Below are 19,592 nucleotides of genomic sequence, written 5' to 3'. Positions count from 1 at the left end.
TCCACCTTAATCTCAGGATGAACTTTCGACAGTGGAATATGCTTCCTCAGAGTGAGGCGAATTCTCTTTCTTTGGAGGCTGGATGGCTTTCTGTTGGGGTCCTTTGATTTGGTGCTCCTTCTTGGCAGGGGGTTGGACCCAAGGGCTCTGTGGTCTCTTCCAACTCTATGACTGTATGATCTTTGGTTGCAAAAAGTAGATTGACAAACTGCTAGTACCAGAATTGTGTATTTTTATTTGATTTCCCCATTTCTTGTAATTATTTTATTGGTTGTCCATTATTTGTATTGCAGTATGTAAATCACCCCGTGATGGTCTGATGTTTTGGAAGTACCATGGAGACCAGTTAAGCACTGCTTCAGTGTTGTGAGAGAAAATAAGCACTTTTGACTTGCATTTTGTCTTCCTGTTCTTCTACACTATGTGATATGGGACTTACAGTTGTCAACTCATATGTCATCTGTGAGCAATAGACAGTACCTTACTATTGGGCAACTCATATGTGAATGTCAGAAAAAGACTAAAAAGATCACAAATCTCACCACCAAAACTCTGCTTCTTTATAATATATGAACTGTCTCCTAGACACATTGTGGAAAGGCTTTGAATAAAATTCTCAAATAATATTCTCAGCCTGAAGGAGACATGATCAAGAGAGGGAATTGTTTGTTTTTTACAGTTTGAGCTTCCAGATAGAATGAATCTTGGAATGTTAATGTTGTTTTGTTTTTTTGCTATTTAGCACAGGGTCTCTTGCATGCCAAATATCAATATTACTTTCTCTTTATATTTGAATGAGAAATATTTAATTTTCACAAGATTCAGAGTATAATAGAAGCTGGTACACAGAATAGTAATCTCTGTGTGAACCACATCTTCAGTCAAGGCTAAAATTAAAATAAGACAGGGGTGTTGGCTGAAGCATGGAGCAGATGGAAATGTCTGACTTTTATTGTGTTTAACTCATTAAACAAATCATTTGGAACAATTTTATGGTACATGAAGTAGCTTGCTCTTATATCTGTGAGAGTACAAGATGGCTTTCCTTGTTCTCTCTCTTTCCTGTCTCCCATTTCAGATTTCATTAAGGAGGGGCAATAAGATTTCAAAGGAGCAGCATTCTCTGCAAATCCTTATTGAAGCTAAAACTAGGGGGGGAAGTGTTTCTGTTACTTTTTTTTTTAATGACTAAAGCACTGCAGGTCAAAACAGACAACTATTAAAAAGCAAAAATGGAATGTATGGATTTGGTGTGCATACCTAGTGCACAACCACTTTTAAATACTTAAAATAACCTTCTTCTTTTAGCCATTATAGCATCAACATAAACATGAACAACGAATTCTAAGACATAGCCCCATTAGTATAGAAACTGGAATATCAATAAGGAGTGGTACATTTTTTAGTTTCACATTTGCATAAGGGTGGTCAATCTCAAGATGAGAGAAGCATGGGTATAACCCCCCCCCCCCCATTACTGCAGTCTGCATTTCCTTCAACATGGCCAATGCTACAAATGACAGTGACGAAAACCTTAGGTTTTTCCCCTCTAAAAGAAGGTATACACTCTCCACAAGCCTTGTTTTACAAGTAGAATCTTGTTCCCAGGAGGAATTTATCTTGCTTATAAACAGAATTGGACTCCTGGGAACAAGATTCTACCTTGGAAACAAGGCATATGGGGAGCTTGTACCTTCCCTTCCTTTAACCTTTATTTATCATTCAGGGTGATTTGAAAATATCTTCATGTACAATTCTGTGAGGCTTCTGAGTATTCAGGAAGCAGATTTGGTAACCTGAAGGCAATTATGCAAATAATACCTGTATTTAAATAAACATTCATTGTTAAGACATTATTAATAATATCCATTATTAAGGCATTTATGTTCTGAATTACCAATGATTATAAAGTAGGCGTTCTTTAAAATAATAATGCTTTAAACTCCTCCTCATCATCATCATCATTTTAGGATATAGAGAAGCTGATTCTTCAGAACTAAATGTACCAATTGTATACAGATTCTCTAAAACCAGAACTGAACTAGGAACTAAATTATACATATAAGGAACCTGGCTGCAGCAGTACAGGGCTAATCCCTATGATACATTCCCTCCTGGGTTCGGATCAGTGGACACATGGTCTAGCTGACTTTAGTTATGGCAAAAACTAAAGCATCAGACACTGCCCTGTCACTTTCACAAGTCCCCAAGCTCCTGGTTTTCACACTTTTCCACTATCAGGTTATACTTTTGTGTATTTATATTTTAGCTTTGAACTCTGGATGTCAGTTCACAGTGTGTAGCAGATAATTTGGAAGTATATATTGTTTAGGATGTATGATCAGTTTAAACAAGATACTTGCCAGGATTGTTTGGCTGTAGAACTGGCCTTTGTGAATGGACAGCATTATTTGAGTAATTTCAAATAACTAAAAAAATAAAGCAAGTTGCATTGGATGAGTTTAGTCCAGCATTCTGTTTTTATATGGTCAACCAGATTCATATGAAGAACCTACAGTTGGAATTAATCATCCTCAATTTCAGATCCTCTGCAGACATTAACTAACAGCAAGATCTAAATCACTCTACTATACACTTAACTCTTCATCAACAGCCAAGACCCCTATAACTGAAACCAAAGAGACATAGCAAGCCTACCAGAACTGTGACTACCTGATGAATGAACCACACAAAACATTTGCATAGACTTCTGGGTACTTGACAAATTTAGCAAAGTGAAAATGCTTCCCCTCAACTTCGATCTCACTGTATTTCCCTGGATTTTCCTCTGATCCTTGTATTACTTTAGAAGGTGTTTTATTTATTTTTTCTTAAGAGCCATTTAGTCACATTTTATCGAAGGTGCACATTTATTTATATATTTTAGATCAATTATCCATTGTCTCCTTAACTAAAGTGTGTGCATTTTTTAAACTGTGCACATTTTACATTTGTGTGTTTTAAATGTGAACTTTGTTTTATGCACACTTTAGTTCTTTAAAATATCCTGCAGCACTATAAATAAGCAGATTTTCAAGGTGTGATAAATTTCTTCTTGCTACAATTCTTGAGATGAATGAAGATGCTACTTTCATTGTGACTGAATTGAGACAACATTTTCTATTCCTAGACAAACTTCTGCCCCACCACCATTTTGACTGATGCCAGTAAGTTAATAAAAGCAACAATGTTATGAAGCCTTAATATATGACTGACAGGCTGCATACGATTTGGGAAATCCAAAGTTTTGCAGCAGAAAAATCAGTCCATATTCAAACCCAACAATTTCAGAGGGAAAATATAATTGATTTTAATATGATTTGTTTCATTTTTTCACTGGTAACTACTGTACTGCTGTTCACCTCACATTTCCAATCAAAATGCTTTATAATGAAAATAAATTTCCAGTGAAAAATATAGAGACTTTATATACTTGTCTAATATTCTCAGAACAGACATGGCTCTTGAAATGTGTAGGGCCCGAGCAGACAGGCCAAAATAAAGCTGTTTCGGGTCATTTTGGAGGTATGCTGTTTAAATGACATACACATCTTAAGAGGCCAGAAGCTGTGCCAAAGCTGCGCTCTAGTTTTTAGTACTGGAGTGTGGCAAAAGCGTGGCTTCCAGCCTCTTAGGGCACATGCAACATTTAAACAGCACATCTCCAAAGTGACTTTGACCTGTCTGTTTGGGCCCGTAAAATGAATAAATGCATAGCTCAAGATAAAGAATTGAACTGGATTATTGTTATTGTTTTATATAATAAAAGAAAGCATTCAAGACAGATCTTTTCTGGCAGGCCTTTCCAACTTAGTTACCCTCCCCAGACATAGAGATATTTGTCCCCTCATCTGTCTACTTTCCCCCGCCAATGTTTCTGCCTATTTTTTGTTTGTTTAATGTTTTTAATGTTTTTAATGTTTTAATGTTTTTAATGTTTTAATATTATTACTGTTTAATTCTGTTTTAGTACTGGGAATGGGGGTGGTGGTGGTAGGTCTAGGGTTTGATTTTTTAACTCTATTGTAATTTGTTGTATTTTACTGTTGTAACCCGCCCGGATTCTTCGTGATTGGGCGGGCTAGAAATAAATCTATTATCATGATTATGATTATTATTATTATTATTAGCAATTAAGTAATTGGCATTGTTGTTTTTAGATTAACAGGATTTCATCTTCCTCCTCCTGTGACCAGTACAAAATCTGTATTTTCACTAAGACTGACCAGTGACTTTGCAGTGAGTGCCCATGGATTTAAAGTATATTATGAAGGTAAGATAATGCAGTGTGTGTGTGTGTGTGTGTGTGTGTGTGTATATATATATATATTATAGTCACATTAAGTGTTTTGCAGTTCACATTTAGGTGTAGATGTGGGCTGCTTCACAATGGGTAGGTAAACACTCCAGATCCAATAGAAGGCAAGTGAAGCCTATTGTCATAGACAACAAATAACAATTGATAGGAAGGCCAACCACTTTATGATTTAGTCATATGGATTATTTCACACAATCAGAAATCAAACAGTAAAGGGGATGATACCACAATATTAAACCGCTAGTCAGGTTTGGCTATTTGATTTTCTACACTTTCCAGAGTTAGTAACACTATTGCTATCTTTTGTCCTGGCTGCTATTTTTTCCTTCTTCTGAGATCACTCATATGAATGGCTTCTCCCAGAGTTTAGGCCATGAACAGATTAACAGCACATAGCTTAACCTGGCAATAACTCCTTTCCCTTGCCTTCTCTTTTTTTGTGAAGATTGGCAATGAAAGCAGATTGGCACATGGCATTGTGGGAGGTGAAGCAAAAAATGCTTTCTACTTTCTTGGCTCTCTCATGTTTTCTGCTTCTCCTTACTCGATACTTGCAAAATGCTTCTAATCTAATATGCAAAATGGAGCATTGGACTTGAGTACACATCCTCGCAGTAGATGAGCTGAAGCTAATGTGCCTCCTGGCCATATACACTTCAGGTTCACAGAATTATTGTGAATATTTAATATCTTGAGCTCTTGGAAGGAAAGAGACAAAATGTGGCAAAATTAAAGAATAAAAATGTGGAGATAAAAATGTAATGAAATTAATATCTCTGTGTATATGTGTCTCCAAGTAACCTGTTGATTTATGGAGACTTCATGCATTTCATAGTATTTTTATGCAAGGTCTACTCAGAGATGGTTATGCCAGCTTCTTCCTTTGAAATATAGCATACAGCACTTGCTATTCACTGTACTATCCAATCCCATCCAAGTAATTTAGGATATTTTGGTCCTACAATGAAATTCATGCATACTTTTTAAAAGTTTATATTTTATTCATATAGGAGATATTTTGGAAAACACCCATGTACATTTGCCTTTTTTAACCTATCTTTCAAGTTCACAATCAAATTTATCATTTAGATCAATTACATGTTCCCCCCCTCCTCCTCCTTCTCCTTTGGTGAGTTATGGCCATTTATATGGGTTTGATGATGTGTTGCTTAATCATCAAAAATTATTATAGAATCCCAGATTTGCAAAAGAAAAAAAAAGACATTTTTTGACATTTTGGAGGAAGCTAACTGGTTCTGGGGAAAACCTTTTACCAATATGCTGTATTATTAACATTTATTTATTTTTCATGGATATGTGTTTATTTCAATTTTCTTTGTAGTTTAGATATATATTAACTTTTGTATGTTTTAATAATATGGACTTTTTCCTGTACCTGTGTTATCTCAATAAGCTGTCTTGAGTCCCAGGGCTCTGAAAAAGATGGGATAATAATGATTATGAACTTTTGTCCATTTCATTAGCTACTTTTTCTTTCCTGGATCGTTCTCTGCTTACATAAATGACAATGGCAAGAAGTTAGAGCTTTCCCCAGTTTAGGAAAAAGTTTCTTTTTGTATTACTATATGCAGATCTCCCAGCTGGCATGTCCCTTTTGGGAGAACTGAAGTCCAAAGAAATGACCTTTTCAGATTCCAGTGCACACAGCAAAAGGCAAGATAAACTGATGATGTGTGTATGGCATTGAGCTCAGCCACTGTAGCATCAGCTAAGATAGCTAATGCTATTTTTCAGTATACAGCAGGTTCTGGTGGTAGGTTTGTGGTGAACCTCCTTGAGCTCTGTAAGAGTTGGCTACTGTCCCATCTACTGTATGGTGTTGCAATGTGGGTCCGCTCAGATATGGCTGTGTTAGACTTTTTACAGCACAAATTTCTAAAAAGAGCTCTGGAAATGTTCACATCTGGCCCCAAGGCAGTCATATGGATGGAGTCTACATGCCTTTCAATACAATCTGGCCCAAAAAACTGCTATTCGGTTTGGAGAAACTAATTTGGGGTCGTGTTTCAACAGTTTATGGTTAAACAGCATATAAAGGCATCTAGGCAGCAGGCAGATGCCAGTGGTGTGTTTGTGTGGTGGTGAATCATACATGGTGGGAGGTGACAAAAAAACAACAACAACAGTTGCACAGCTTGATGCACGCCATGTAGTTGGGCCGTGTAAATTGGGTCAGTGCTTGAGAAGGGCCAGTGCAGACAGCGGGGATTTGATTCACTTTCAGAAAATGCAGGTTCCCACTGCTTTCCTGCCATCTATTCAAGATCTTCATGAACAAAAACACACTGTAGAAATAATTCAGTTGATGAAACCGTTTAATGCCCTGGATCAGGTTGGGAATCCTGAAATGTAGTTGTTGTGGACCAGATCTTTCTGACAGCGAAGGCTAATGTTTCACAAAATTAAAGTTACCCGAATTCCCTGCATTGAGCCAGGCAGTTAAAGGGTCTTAGGTGCACTAAAGAACTGCCCAAATTGGGCAGTCTCACGCGCCCTGTCAGTTGCAGTGCAGAGGAGCCCCAGCATCACAACTGCACGGTCCCCCCCTGCAGCAATAAGAAGTGCCAAATGGTGCTTCTCTGCGGCACAGTTATGACGCTGCGAGGTGCCAATGCGCACTCGCAGCATAATGTGCCATTCAACGTGCAGACGCAAAGGTCCACTACATCAAGTGGCAGCCCCCATGTGGAACGGGCGCTGCTTTGTAAGACTCAATCCGTATTAGTGTTAGGGGCTCCGGAAGGGATGCCCTTTTTTTAACCTAGTACAGACCAGTCCGTACTATGCTGTCTGTAGGGCGCCTTAGATGGATTATTTCTGCAGTGTTTTTGGACAATGAGCTTAGTTGCAACATTTATAATGGTGCCTGACTTGAAACTGCAAGGTGTTAGCTGATATTCATCTGTAGAAAATGCTTCACTAGCTTTACATGAACTACCGCCTCTCTACATATATAGACTTTCTATTTTCCTGGAAAATTGCCCCCTTATTTAGCCTTTACTCCCATTGACCTTAAGATCCTTTCAACAAGTGTGGCTGTACTTTGTATCTAATGAGTAAAGGGCAAATGATGAACAGCATAAACAATGCCATTATGGCTGTGAAAGATGGTAGTTTTTTGTATTTTTTTCTAGAATGCCTTTTTAAAAAATTATGAACTCATATCTTGACCTCTTCTTGTTCATATTAGAATGCTATCTCTGAAAAAAATCTGACATTTTTTATTAGCAAGAACTGGGCCATTTAATGACCAAGTACATATGTTAGCCCTGCATAAGAAACTTTTAACCTGCCTAGTGACCAAGATATAATCTCACACCTATTTGAGTTTTTATTACCAATCAAAATTTATTTTAATTATGTCTGAGTATGGTATGGTTTGTTTTCTTATTTATAGAATCATAGAATCATAGAGTTGGAAGAGACCACTAGGGCCATCCACGTCCAACCACCGGCCATGCAGGGCAGGAAATCCAAATCAAAGCATCCCCGAAGATGGCTATCCAGCCTCTGTAAAGACCTCCAGGAGGGAGATTCCACTATACCCGAGGACTGTTTCCCACTGTCGGACACGCCTTACTGTCAGGAAGTTATTCCTAATGTTGAGGTGGAATCTCTTTTGGGCTATTTGGTGCTTTTGCCTCATGGATATATAAAAAATGTTTGATGGGAGGAATTTGCTTATGCGTAGCTGGACAGTGTAGAATTAGTTCCAGAAAAATTTGTAGCTTATTTGAAAGTTTGTTCATTTAATTTAATTTTAATATTTGTTTTATTATAACCTATCTCCAAAGATCATAGCGGTGAACAACAAGTAAGCTAATTTGAGCTTCATTTGAACATCATCATACCCGTCTTCTTGTTTCACATCAACATTGTGACATGCAAGCATATCATGTCAGCATTAAGTCAATTGTTGTCTTCCTCCTCCCTGCTTATGTACTAATTGCCTTGTGCAAGTGTTAAAACCAGAAGTTTGAATATGCCCATTGCTGTTTTTTTTGGCAACAATGCGATTTGGATTTTTGTTAAGGCCAACACTGATAGCTTTTGTTTATTTTTGTCATAGATTAGGGTTTGTTTTTTTTTTGTTTTTTTGCATTCACAGTTATAACACTGTGATTCTAACTGTCACAGCTCGTCCTGTGGAATCCTGTTGATTTGCTCGTTTGGGAAGGTGGTGCATTATAAATTCTCTACACTACACACCACACAATTAAAATTACACAAGTGCTCTGATTCTGCTTTATTGTCATGCTTCCATCCTATGGAATCATGGTGATTTACATTTTAGTGAGGATACTTGGAATTCTTAGCTGGAGAGCTCCAGTGTCTCACCAAACTACAAACTCCAGGATTCCATAGGATTCTTTTTAATATTTCACAATTACTTATCACTATGATTCTAACTGTCATGGTTTCATCGTATAATGCATGGATTGTATTTTAGGAAGATGTATTTAAAATTGTCTGCTGTGTTTAACGCCTCTTAAACTACAAATTCCGGATGCCATAGGATGCAGCCATGTCAATTTGTAGAAAGGAATGAGTGCTATATTGTGTATTGTGAAGGATCCTTAAATAGGAAAAAAGTTACTTCCCTTCCTCTGTCACCCTTTTCATGGTACTAACTGCAGTGCAGGATCCAGGAACAGCCATGTGTGATCCCAGTATAGTGTATTCAGCATAAGGTTTCCAAAACACTGGGAATCATGTTTCTAGATTCAGATTAAATAATTTATTTATATTCTAATTATTTTTTTAATTTTTTTTAAATAAATGATGAAAAAATAGAGGAAAGGATTGGGATTGTTAACAAAAATCTGATGGCTTAAATCTGAGTGTAGCAGGATGAGTACGTTTCACCCAACCTTCCAACGTACATATTGTATTCCAATTATTGTGGGCCACAGCGAACTAGAAATAGTAGAGGAGTGAGCATCTCTGAATGTGTTCCTTCTACCTGATTGTGTTTTCCCCACAGGAATATATTCATTCCTTTGTTACTTAGAAGGCACTCTAGGAACTGTATGCCCCAGGAAACATGTGCCTAAATACTACCATGATCTAGTCACGACCATGCATCCTTTCAAAATACACACTACACAAATAAAACTCACACAAATGCTCTGATTGCGCTTTATCTATCCGTTCATCCTATGGAATTCTGTGATTGCATTTAGTGAAGATAGTTTGACTTTCACCTGAGAGCTTTAGTGCCTCACCAAACTGCAAACTCCAGGATTCCATAGGGAGCTTAATCAGAATCATAATGCTTTAAATGTGTAGTGTGAGCTGATGAAGTATGAACACGATTGTGGTTTCACAAAAGCAAAGAACTCTGATACAGAATAAAAGAGGAAGGGTAGGATGTTTGGAGAAACATTGTCATCACTTGCATGTAAAGATTATTAGCAAAAGAAGGAAGTGAATTATATGGCCTAAGCTACACTACACTGCAGAATTAGTGCAGTTTGACACCATTTAACTGCCATGGCTCAAGCTATAGAGTTCTGGGATTTGTAGTTTTGTGAGATATTTACCTTCTCTGTCAGAGAGCTCTGTGCCCCATCAAATGACAAATCCCAGAAATCCATTGCAGTCAGCCATGGCAAGTGGTGTCAAACTGCTGTATTGCTGCAGTGTTGCAGCAGCCCTAGAAGATGATAGATTGAAGGACATTCAAATGTATGTTTAAAATGACTTAAAACAGTTTCTTACATGGGAGAAACCCTGATGAGACGAATCATGGACTGACAATCTTCATAGTACCTTTCTTGCACAGTTCTATATGATTAAGAAAATATTTTCTGGGCACAAATGCTAATGCTGCACAAGAAATACTGTAGCTGGGGACCCATTCTTTGCAAAAATGCCCATGTGGTTGATTTGGGCACCCCCCGCCCCATATTTTCTGCAGGAATGGCAATATGCATAGAAATGTTAATAGCAATAGCATTACAGTAATTTCTATACTGCTTAGCAGTGTACTTAAGCACTCCCTAAGCGTTTCACAAGTGTAAGCCAATTGCCCCCATCAAGCTGGGTACTCATTTTAGTGACCTTGGAAGATGCTAGCGTGATTTGAGACTGAGCCCTGGCTGGTACTGATCTTACAACCTTGTGTTTGTGAGTGAGTGGCTGCAGTACAGGCATTTAACCACTGCACCACCAGACTCATAATTCTGCACAGTAAAATACTGTATTCAGCTCAAAATAATCAATGCAATTTTGTGCAGATAGATCCCAAGTCATGAATAGTTTTCAACAACTGCAGTTTTCAAAGACTTACTTTCAACAGAAAGAAAATTGCTAATATCCCTTATGGCTCCTGTGGTTCATGGTTAAATGCCAGTGTGCAGCCACAACATAGTGAGGTCAATCCAAGGGGCTCCAGAGTTGACTCAGCCTTCCATCCTTTTGAAATCAGTAAATTTGCAGTCGAAATAGAATTGCAATAGGGAAATATTAATACTGAATATATGCTCCACTTCTCAAAAAGCAATGTTTTTAAAGAATTAAAACAAAAACTTCAAATTATAATAATGACAAAGTAATCATACCGGGATTGGAATGGGGTAATTTGCCCCAAAAGGACAGAATGCCTGGCCCAAATAAAAACAGTAATAATCAAGGGATCTCCCCTAAAGCAGCTTTTTGATATGGAGGAAAATGATATGGAAGACATATGGAGAATACACACAAACATCAAGACTTTCTTTTTATTCTGGACATTTAATTCATGGTCCAGACGACTTACGACATATCCAAAACTTTGTAAAAAGGTAATTAAACAGAGAAATAATGCCAAGTTTTATCAGACCACAGCCAATCATAAATTACTTAATTTGGAAGGGAAAAAAGATAATTCATGGAGACTCAAGAACACCTACTTAAGATGATATACAGTAAAAAATAAGACAAGGAATAAACAATACTTTCATCAAAATTACTCCAAAGAGTTATCAATGAAAACATATGGGACGCTTCCAAGCAGTGATAAGAGGGCAATTAATTCAACAGGAATAAGACACAAATAAAAAGAGAGAGAGAGAGAGCTACTAAATAAATTAAAGATGAAAGAACAGGAATATTAGCAACCCGCAAACAAATATTTATATGAGCAAATCCAAATGTCTAAATTCAATTAGAGCATGAAATCTCTAAAGAATACTTACAAAAATTCCAAGACTACAACATTTTTATTTCGAGAATGCAATAAAGTTGGTAAATGGCTCGCTAATAAACTTAAAAAGAGAGAGGAAATAAAACAATTTGAAACAACAAAAACCAACAAACTTATACACAACAGGAGGATCTAATGAGGAATAACAGAGACCTACTATAGAACCTCTTTACAGAAAATTGCAATCAAAGGTGGATTCAAACAAAAAATTGAATACATAAAAAGCGTAATCTAAGTAAAATATCTAAAGCACATTTAGACTTATTAAATCATCCAATACACAAGTGGAGATAGATATAGCGATCACCAGACTAAAAGATAATAAAGCTCCGGACTGAGGTTTTCAGCAAATATTACAAGGTTTCAAAATGAATTGTCTCCATGGCTATATAAACAATTAAAGAAATTGATATTGGTAATCTTCCGGATACTTGGAAACAGTCTTTAACGTTCTTATTTTGAAAGAGGGGAAAAACCAGATGATATCGCAAATTGCCCCATTACTTTATTGAATATAGATTATAAGATATACTCTTCAATTCTGGCAAATAGATTTAAATTTTTTTTAAATACTTGGATCTCGGAAGAACAGGCAGGCTTCCTACCAGGGAGGTATTTAAAAAACATATCAGACCTATAATTAATAGAATATTATGACAACATAAGTATATAAATTTGGTGCCATATTTTTAGATTTACAGAAAGCTTTTGATAGTGTAATTGGGAACAGTTTGATTTACTAGAGGATGCGGAATTACAGGGATTTATAAGGCGGGTTACAGACGGGCGGAGAAGACGTCTTGGAGGTGTATTCAGCTGAATGCGGAGCCTCCAGACGGCCCGCCCCGGGGGCGTGCTTCAGGTGTTGGAGCTTCCACACGGGGGCAATGAGACGCCTCACCTGGGTCCGTTTCGGACCCGAGTTTCCAAACCACCGCCTCGGAGGACGCAGCAAAAAGAGAGCAGCTTCCCACGGCGGCCCAAACCGCGGCTTTTTTTTCTTTTGCCGCATGAGAGGTGCGCAGCTTCGCAGCTGCAGCGCTAAGCAGCGGCGGCAGAAAGCCTGTGTGCATTTAAAGCACCCAAGCCCCTTTAAACTTTTCCTGTGACTTTAAAGCTAGGCAGGAGTGGTGAGGTAGCAATGTCCAAACTCTGTCCTTCCAGGCGTTTGGACTTCATCTCCCAGAATCCCAGACCACAGGGCAAGTGGCTGGGGATTTGGGAGATGAAGTCCAAACGCCTGGGAGGACAGAGTTGGAGATTGCTGGTTTGGGGACCAGTGAGCCAGGCATGGTGGGAGAGAGAGAACAGGAAGGGTAGAATAGAGTAGATAGGGCTGGGAGGGACACATGCCTGGGAGGCGAAATGATGTCTTTATGGGACATCATGGGACCACCTAGTGCCTTGTCAGTGCTCCCTGCCCCTTGATCCCAGGCCCTCTCTAGTTGCCCTTTGCCTTTGGGGGCAAGTTTAGAGGCATACAAAGGTCTTGGGCACATTCAAGCTCCGGGGTCTCTTTTTTTTTTTCCTTTGCCGCTGGCGAATGCGCAGCTGCGCAGGGCTAAGCAGTGGCGGCAGAAAGCCTATGGGCACATTTAAAAGTGCCAAGCCCTTTTAAAACAATGGTGGTCTCCTGCCAGCTGGTGATCAGCTGGTGTTGGCATCCTTGTCCGCTTGCACTTTGCCAGTGTCAGCAGCATCATAGATGCCCTCTCCTTTTGGTCCTCGCGCTCCTGCTGAATAACTGCAATGCGCCAGCCCAGCTGTCTCCGCTGCACCCAGCTGTCCCCCTGCCATCTCCCCTCACCTCCTTTGTACATATGTCAATTTTACAGTTTAGCGTTTTTTATTGTTAGGTGAAATGGCACAGGAATGTGTGTAGGGGTGCACTTTAAAGTCGAAACTTTCCAAGCAGCGCATGCGTACATGTTGCTCTAGGGTTAGGGTTAGGGTTAGGGTTACGAGCTTAAAATGCGCCGCAGCTGTGCCTCAGCTTCCACAGCTGCATGGCAGCGGACGTTGCAATTAAAGCCTGACTGCAAACTGCGCATGTTTCCAAGACCCCAACTCACTATGACGGAGCTTTAAATGGGCAACTTAAATAGCGGCGTAGCATTGTCTGGTGTACCGGTGCAGCAGCTCTCATGGCTTCTTCCCTTCTCGATATGTGTCAGCATTCAGGTAGGACTGCTCCAGTTTTGCGTTAGTTACTCCAGTTTCTGGGACCATTAGCTATAATGTCAGCCATCTCAGTATGAGACCAAGACGTCCCCCTGCCTTTTTTCGGGGTGCTGGTGGATGGCTGAGCCATCCTGCCGGTGGCAAAGGGAGCCGCCACACCAGCTGTGCCAGCGAGGCAGCCAAACTGTGCCCGTTCCCAGTGAAAATGGCGCAGGAATGTGTGTAGGGGTCACTTTAAATCCCAAACTTTCCCTTTTCACTTTCTACAACCACAACATCCGCCGGCAAAAGTTACAACTTCCCGCGGTTCTAGCAACCGATGCGCACAAGTGGCTCTAGGTTAGGGTTACGAGGCTTAAATGCGCCGCAGCTGTGCCTCAGCTTCCACAGCTCCTGGCAGCGGACGTTGCAATTAAAGCTTGGCTGCAAACCACGCATGTCCCGGGACCCCGACCCATTATGGGACGCAGCTGACACGGAGCTTTTAAACCGGCAATTATATTTGCGGCGTAGCAATTCTGACGTATCGGTGCAGCAGCTTACAGACGGAGCTGCGCAGGTACGTATCAAACAGAAAAGAAACGGAAAAAGCAGCACCTTTTTAATGCCGCTTTTCCCGCTTGGGGCGTGCGGTGGCTGTTCATGACGGCATTCAGGTAAAGCCCGTCTGAAGGCTCTACCTTCATGACGTCATGAATCACCCCTTTTTGCCCGTCTGTAACCGTCACAAGAGAATAAAATATATATGTGTACAAGAAACACACTAATTGAAACGACAAAGAACTAATAAGTGTCCAATAGCCAAAGGTAACGCCAAGGCTGTCCCCTTTCCCCTATTATTTATTACATTATGGATTATTCATACAAAAAATTAACCAGAAAGGGATTGCAGCTCCCAAAATTAAAAATTACTATTTTCTTTGCGAGCATATGTAGATGATATAGTAGTTTTTTTAGAAAATCCGACAAGTAGCTTAAAAAGTCTGGATCAGTAATAGATGAATTTGGCAACATAACCGGGATTAGATTAAATAAAGACAAATGTGGCATTATAACCAAGAATTTAACTCTAATGAAATGGAAAACTAAAACAGAATACAAAATTCAAATTGTGGAGAAAATCAGATATCTGGGAATTACAATACCGGCCAAATAAGGACTTATTTAAAAACAATTATGAGAAGGCTGGGATAAAATCAAGAATGAATTAAACATTGGAATAACAGACCTTGTCCCTACTCGGCAGAATTGCAACTATAACAAATGTTGCACTCTTCCCAAAATGCTCTACTTGTTCCAAAGCCTCCCCCATAATCAAAAATAAATCAATTTTTACGTATGGAACAAGGATATAAGTAAATTTTTATGGAAAGGGAGGAAAACAAGGATAAAATTGAGGTGCTCCAAGATATAAAGGAAAAAGGGGGAATGGACTTCCCAACTTGGAACTTTACTATAAGCATGTATTTACTTTGGCACGAGATTGGATAATGTTGGAAAATCACAAACTGTTGGAATTGGAGGGAGTAGACTTGAAGGCAGGATGGCACTCGTTTATGGGCAGTTCCAACCGGATAAAACTTTTAAAAAAAACACATAAGGGAAGCTATAATTAAAACATGGAACCAATATAAGAAATTTTTGTACATTAAAATCCCAAGATGGTTTCTACACAGGAAGCATTCACAAAAACGAATACAAGCTAGGCCATAGCTGCTAAATATAGTTAACACCTTAAAAAGTGAGGGGAAAATAGAATGATAACAAGGACTTTATAAGCTTATCAAGATGCCCGGCATAGAACCAAGGTGGACAGAATTTGATAAAATCATTCTGGGAGGAGAAAAGGGTTTATTAAAAAAACTAAAGTATTATTGAATATCGAAATGCAAGAGGAAACTATTAAGGAAACCATGATAAATGGAGGCAAAACATAGGGAAAGCAATACCCACTGAAATGTGGGAAAAGACCTGGCAACAACACCCAAAAGTTCAAAGATGTAACAACTCTTAAAAAAACTTCTTAAAATTTTTCACAGATGGTACTTAACCCCCTCTCACCTCTCTAAAATGATACAAATTGCAGCCCTTTCTGTTGAAATGTAATACAAAATTGGAACCATGTATCATATGTGGTGTGGGAAATGTGGGGAAGTACAAAATTGGGGGAAAATTCACGAGAAAACAAGAGGTATTAAATCAATATTTCCCTAGAACCTGAACTGTTTCTCTTAAATATTACTGATATAATTGACATTAAGATAAAGAAGAGCAGATAAGTATAATACTATATATGATAACAGCAGCCGATGGCACTTGCAAGATATTGGAAAACAATATATCATACCAGATTTATTAACATGGAAATGTAAAGTTCAGGAATTTATTATTATGGATGAACTGACTTTATTTACAACAGGAGAAGGCCCAACCAAGTTTAAAAAAAAATGGGAGAAAATTAAGAGAAAGTGGCTTTTGTAAAGAAGGGAACAGATTATAGAAAGCATTTTGTTATTAATGGGAAAATGGAGAAGAAATGTATCTTCATATTATTATTACTATTATTATTATTTTATGTTCTTAAATCTTTTATTGGAAGATCATTATATGATACTTATTTGATATTTGACTACCAATGTTAAAGAAACTTTATAACATATAAATAAAAAAGAAGAAGATCAGTAAAATGAGTATCCACTTGTTGGGGGCAATTGGCTTACAGACTGTAAACTGCTTAGAGTGTGCTTAGTTCACTGAGGAGTGGTATAGAAATGTACATGCTATTACTATTCCCTTGAGAAGAAAATTGGTGGAGAATTACACCCCTAGATGATGGTTATGATGAGGAATTACACACATGCTTTCACCACACACTCACCACCCCTCAAAATAAATATGAAATAGAATTTTTCTCCATGTTTGAGCAAGGCTAGGAGTAGTTCAGTTGGGCCAAATTATCATCCCTTTCATATTCAGTTCCTTAACACACTGCTGTATTACCTGGGAATGAAATTACTATCCCCAAAGGTTTCATGCTCCCTTTGAGATGATGTCTCAGCATGTTGAAATAGCCTGCCAAGGCATTCTGAACTTTTGTAAGAATTCTTGCCTCCAGCCCTAGAGCAAGAGAGCACTTTGCTTTACCTCAAGTTTTCTGTACTTGTACAAAAATGCCTCTGAAAATGACTGCCTCTTCACTTTGTGAAATAAAAGTCACAGAGAGAGCAAGTATGGAAGGACTGCATGATTGATTTGTGCAAATAATCTGTCCGGTGCAATAAGGCTATTGTACTTTAGCTATGATATTACACAAAAGATGCCCACAAATGTAAATAAAAAAATCACCACAAGAGTGACAGAAAATATATTGCCCATCTTATATGGGATGAGAAAACAAATGTGCTGTTTGTGAAATGAAAAAAAAAGCAAGAATTTACATCCCTAAGTCCTTAGCAGTAATTTTTGGGGCAGATTTTCTGTTTAAAAGTTACAGTAATCTGTTTAAATATAGCTGTTTAAATATCCCTGTAATCTGCTTTGAGAAGATGGTTAAACCTGAAAAGCAATATACATAAACATTTGAAATGCTTAGGAACAGCCTGATGACATGCAATTTCTTGGGTACCTGACATCCATACTAAAGACTCAGTCACTATAGAAAAGATTCTGCTCTTGAATTGCTTAAGGCACCAGAGAGGAAGGAAGATGCTTGGTTTAAATTCTGAGCCACAGAAGAAATTTGTGGAGACATGTTATTCAGTTGGTAAAGAAACCAAGAATGATGAGCTGTGGAACTCTGTATTCAAGATTAATATGAACTTTAGCAACATTACTAATCAGAAGGATGAGTAAGAAGTGGTTTACAATATGAACTTGGGTTTATAATATTTATCTTATTTACTGCCTCAACAATCTGTATGCCAAGTAATGGTCCAACATTGCAGTAACCTCTTGCAGCAATGAAATATGTTGCAATATGTAATGACATCTGAGGAGGGATACCAAAAGCATGTGCAGCTGTCAATGGAGAGTGCTAGGTAAGGACCATTATGTACAGCTTGGTCTACACAGGTTGATGATAATAGTTTTAACCAACATAATCAAACATACTAGTCACTCCAAATATTCAACACTGTTGGTACCTTCATAATGTGAAATGGATCCCCTTTCTTCAGCTGCCAAACATTGTTGGACAATGAAATCTACATGTGTGTTGTCTGTTGGCTCCAGAAGGCTAGTAAAAACAAAGCTATGGTGATATATATAATTCTCATCAATCAGAGGTCTGAGCCTATTGTTCCCTCTTCATTTATAGATTTGTCAAGATTGTTCATTTGTGTCTTTTCCTTTCAGCAGCTGCAAATTAATTCTTATAAGGACATTTTCAGATGTGTGCTTCTTTTATGAAATCAGCCAACTAGACTTGTTTCTGCATTTACCTCCTTAGCAAATCTTTGAGGGCATGAAAACAGGTTTTGAAGACTTGTATTCTGTTCCATTGGGGTCAAAGTGGGTGCTTTGACTGAGAAGAACTAAGAATAGAAGCAAGACATCTAAACATTTTTACATTACCCGTTTTACTTCAAATGTTTGTTGAATGATCATTGGTATCAGAAGATGACCTTAACATTCGTGATACCATCTCAACTAAATGTAAAATAAAGAAATTGGGAGCAAAGAAGAAAGAATATAAACATAACACATGAGGAGTTTTTCTACCCCTTAGTCTACTAAGAAAAAAAAAGTTTGATAAGCCAAGCACTTCTGTTTACATAAATTGTCCTGTCTTTTCATTTGATTATTTTTTGCAAACAGGGGATGATCACATATGTCCACCTGTGAAACATGAGAGTTTGTCCATCCATCATTAAAAAAGAGAATTTGGTCAGTTATAATCCCTTTTTGCAGAGTTCTTTCAAATTAGATGAGTTCTAGAATAAAAAAGAAATAATTTTACTTTGATCTATCTTTTTGACTTGTAGTCCAGTGATATGCAGTGTGCCATAGTCAGCATGTGTCTGTGCAAGAGAGATATTGCTCTTCAGAAGAACAACAAAATACCAGCTTACAAAGCACAGCAGGAACCTCTCTGAGCCTTGTTCTGTTTGCATAGTGTGATATCGCTTTGTTCTTTCTAAGCTGTTTTTTATTGTAATTAAGCAGGTAACAACAAGTACTGAGGAGAGTTCCATTTCACTTGTAAAGAATTGCTCACTTTTGTAAAAGGATAGAAGAAATGAGCCAAGGAATATTCTTGTAGGTATTTGGGTCTTGTTCCCTCAAGCACTAGTTAAGGTTTAAAGCACAAATTTAATGTGTTTTCAGAATCCACTTATACCATATTAAAAGACATTGTGGTATTCCAGTGACACCATCTGTTTACTTGGTGTAATTGTTCTGCAGAAGGGATGTGAAACATTCCCTCTTTTCACTCGTTGTTATGTGACTTTCCTTGAATTCAAGCATTTCACAAATGAAAATCCACCTCAAAGTTGCTTTATGTTAAATATTAGTGGCAACTCACTTGGCAGCAATTTTGGCAAAACTACAATACCAATTTAAGTGAAGAGTCACTTGAATGTGCTTCCACAGACATCACTTGGTTTGCTAGCATAGCCAAAACCCCAAATTCATGGAAGGCAGGTCTGCTATGAGCCAAGAAAGCTAAATGGAACCTTCTGGTTACTAGACACTAGGGACCAAAAAGGACATCAGTTTCATGTCCTGCTTTTCACATTTCTTGGCTTCTGGAGGTATCTGGCTGGTTGCCAACAAATATAAAATGTTGTACTGGGAATGGAATTTTGCTCTGATCTAGCAGAGCTGTGCTTATATAGAATACCTGAAGGTGTTTAGCATGGATATAATACAAAATTGTCACATAAA

The 19,592-nt window shown here is 38.2% G+C and overlaps 1 protein-coding gene across 6 annotated transcripts in view; it reads left to right on the top strand.

Annotated features, from left to right (window-relative positions):
• LOC121928362 (CUB and sushi domain-containing protein 3) overlaps positions 1–19,592 on the top strand; it is an 810,382-nt gene that overhangs the window by 208,207 nt on the left and 582,583 nt on the right. For all 6 annotated transcript variants that reach the window (XR_006103494.1, XM_042462948.1, XM_042462947.1 and 3 more), the window contains exon 3: positions 4,161–4,273. Coding sequence is in view for 5 of the 6 variants with exons in the window: in XM_042462948.1 (XP_042318882.1) it covers positions 4,161–4,273 (113 nt within the window). In the remaining variant the exon portion in view is untranslated. The remainder of the gene's footprint in view (positions 1–4,160; positions 4,274–19,592) is intronic.

The sequence above is a fragment of the Sceloporus undulatus genome, chromosome 4, assembly GCF_019175285.1.
Source record: "Sceloporus undulatus isolate JIND9_A2432 ecotype Alabama chromosome 4, SceUnd_v1.1, whole genome shotgun sequence".
NCBI lineage: Eukaryota > Metazoa > Chordata > Lepidosauria > Squamata > Phrynosomatidae > Sceloporus > Sceloporus undulatus.
Note: the sequence above shows the minus strand (reverse complement) of the source record. Positions and strands in the feature narration are given on the sequence as shown.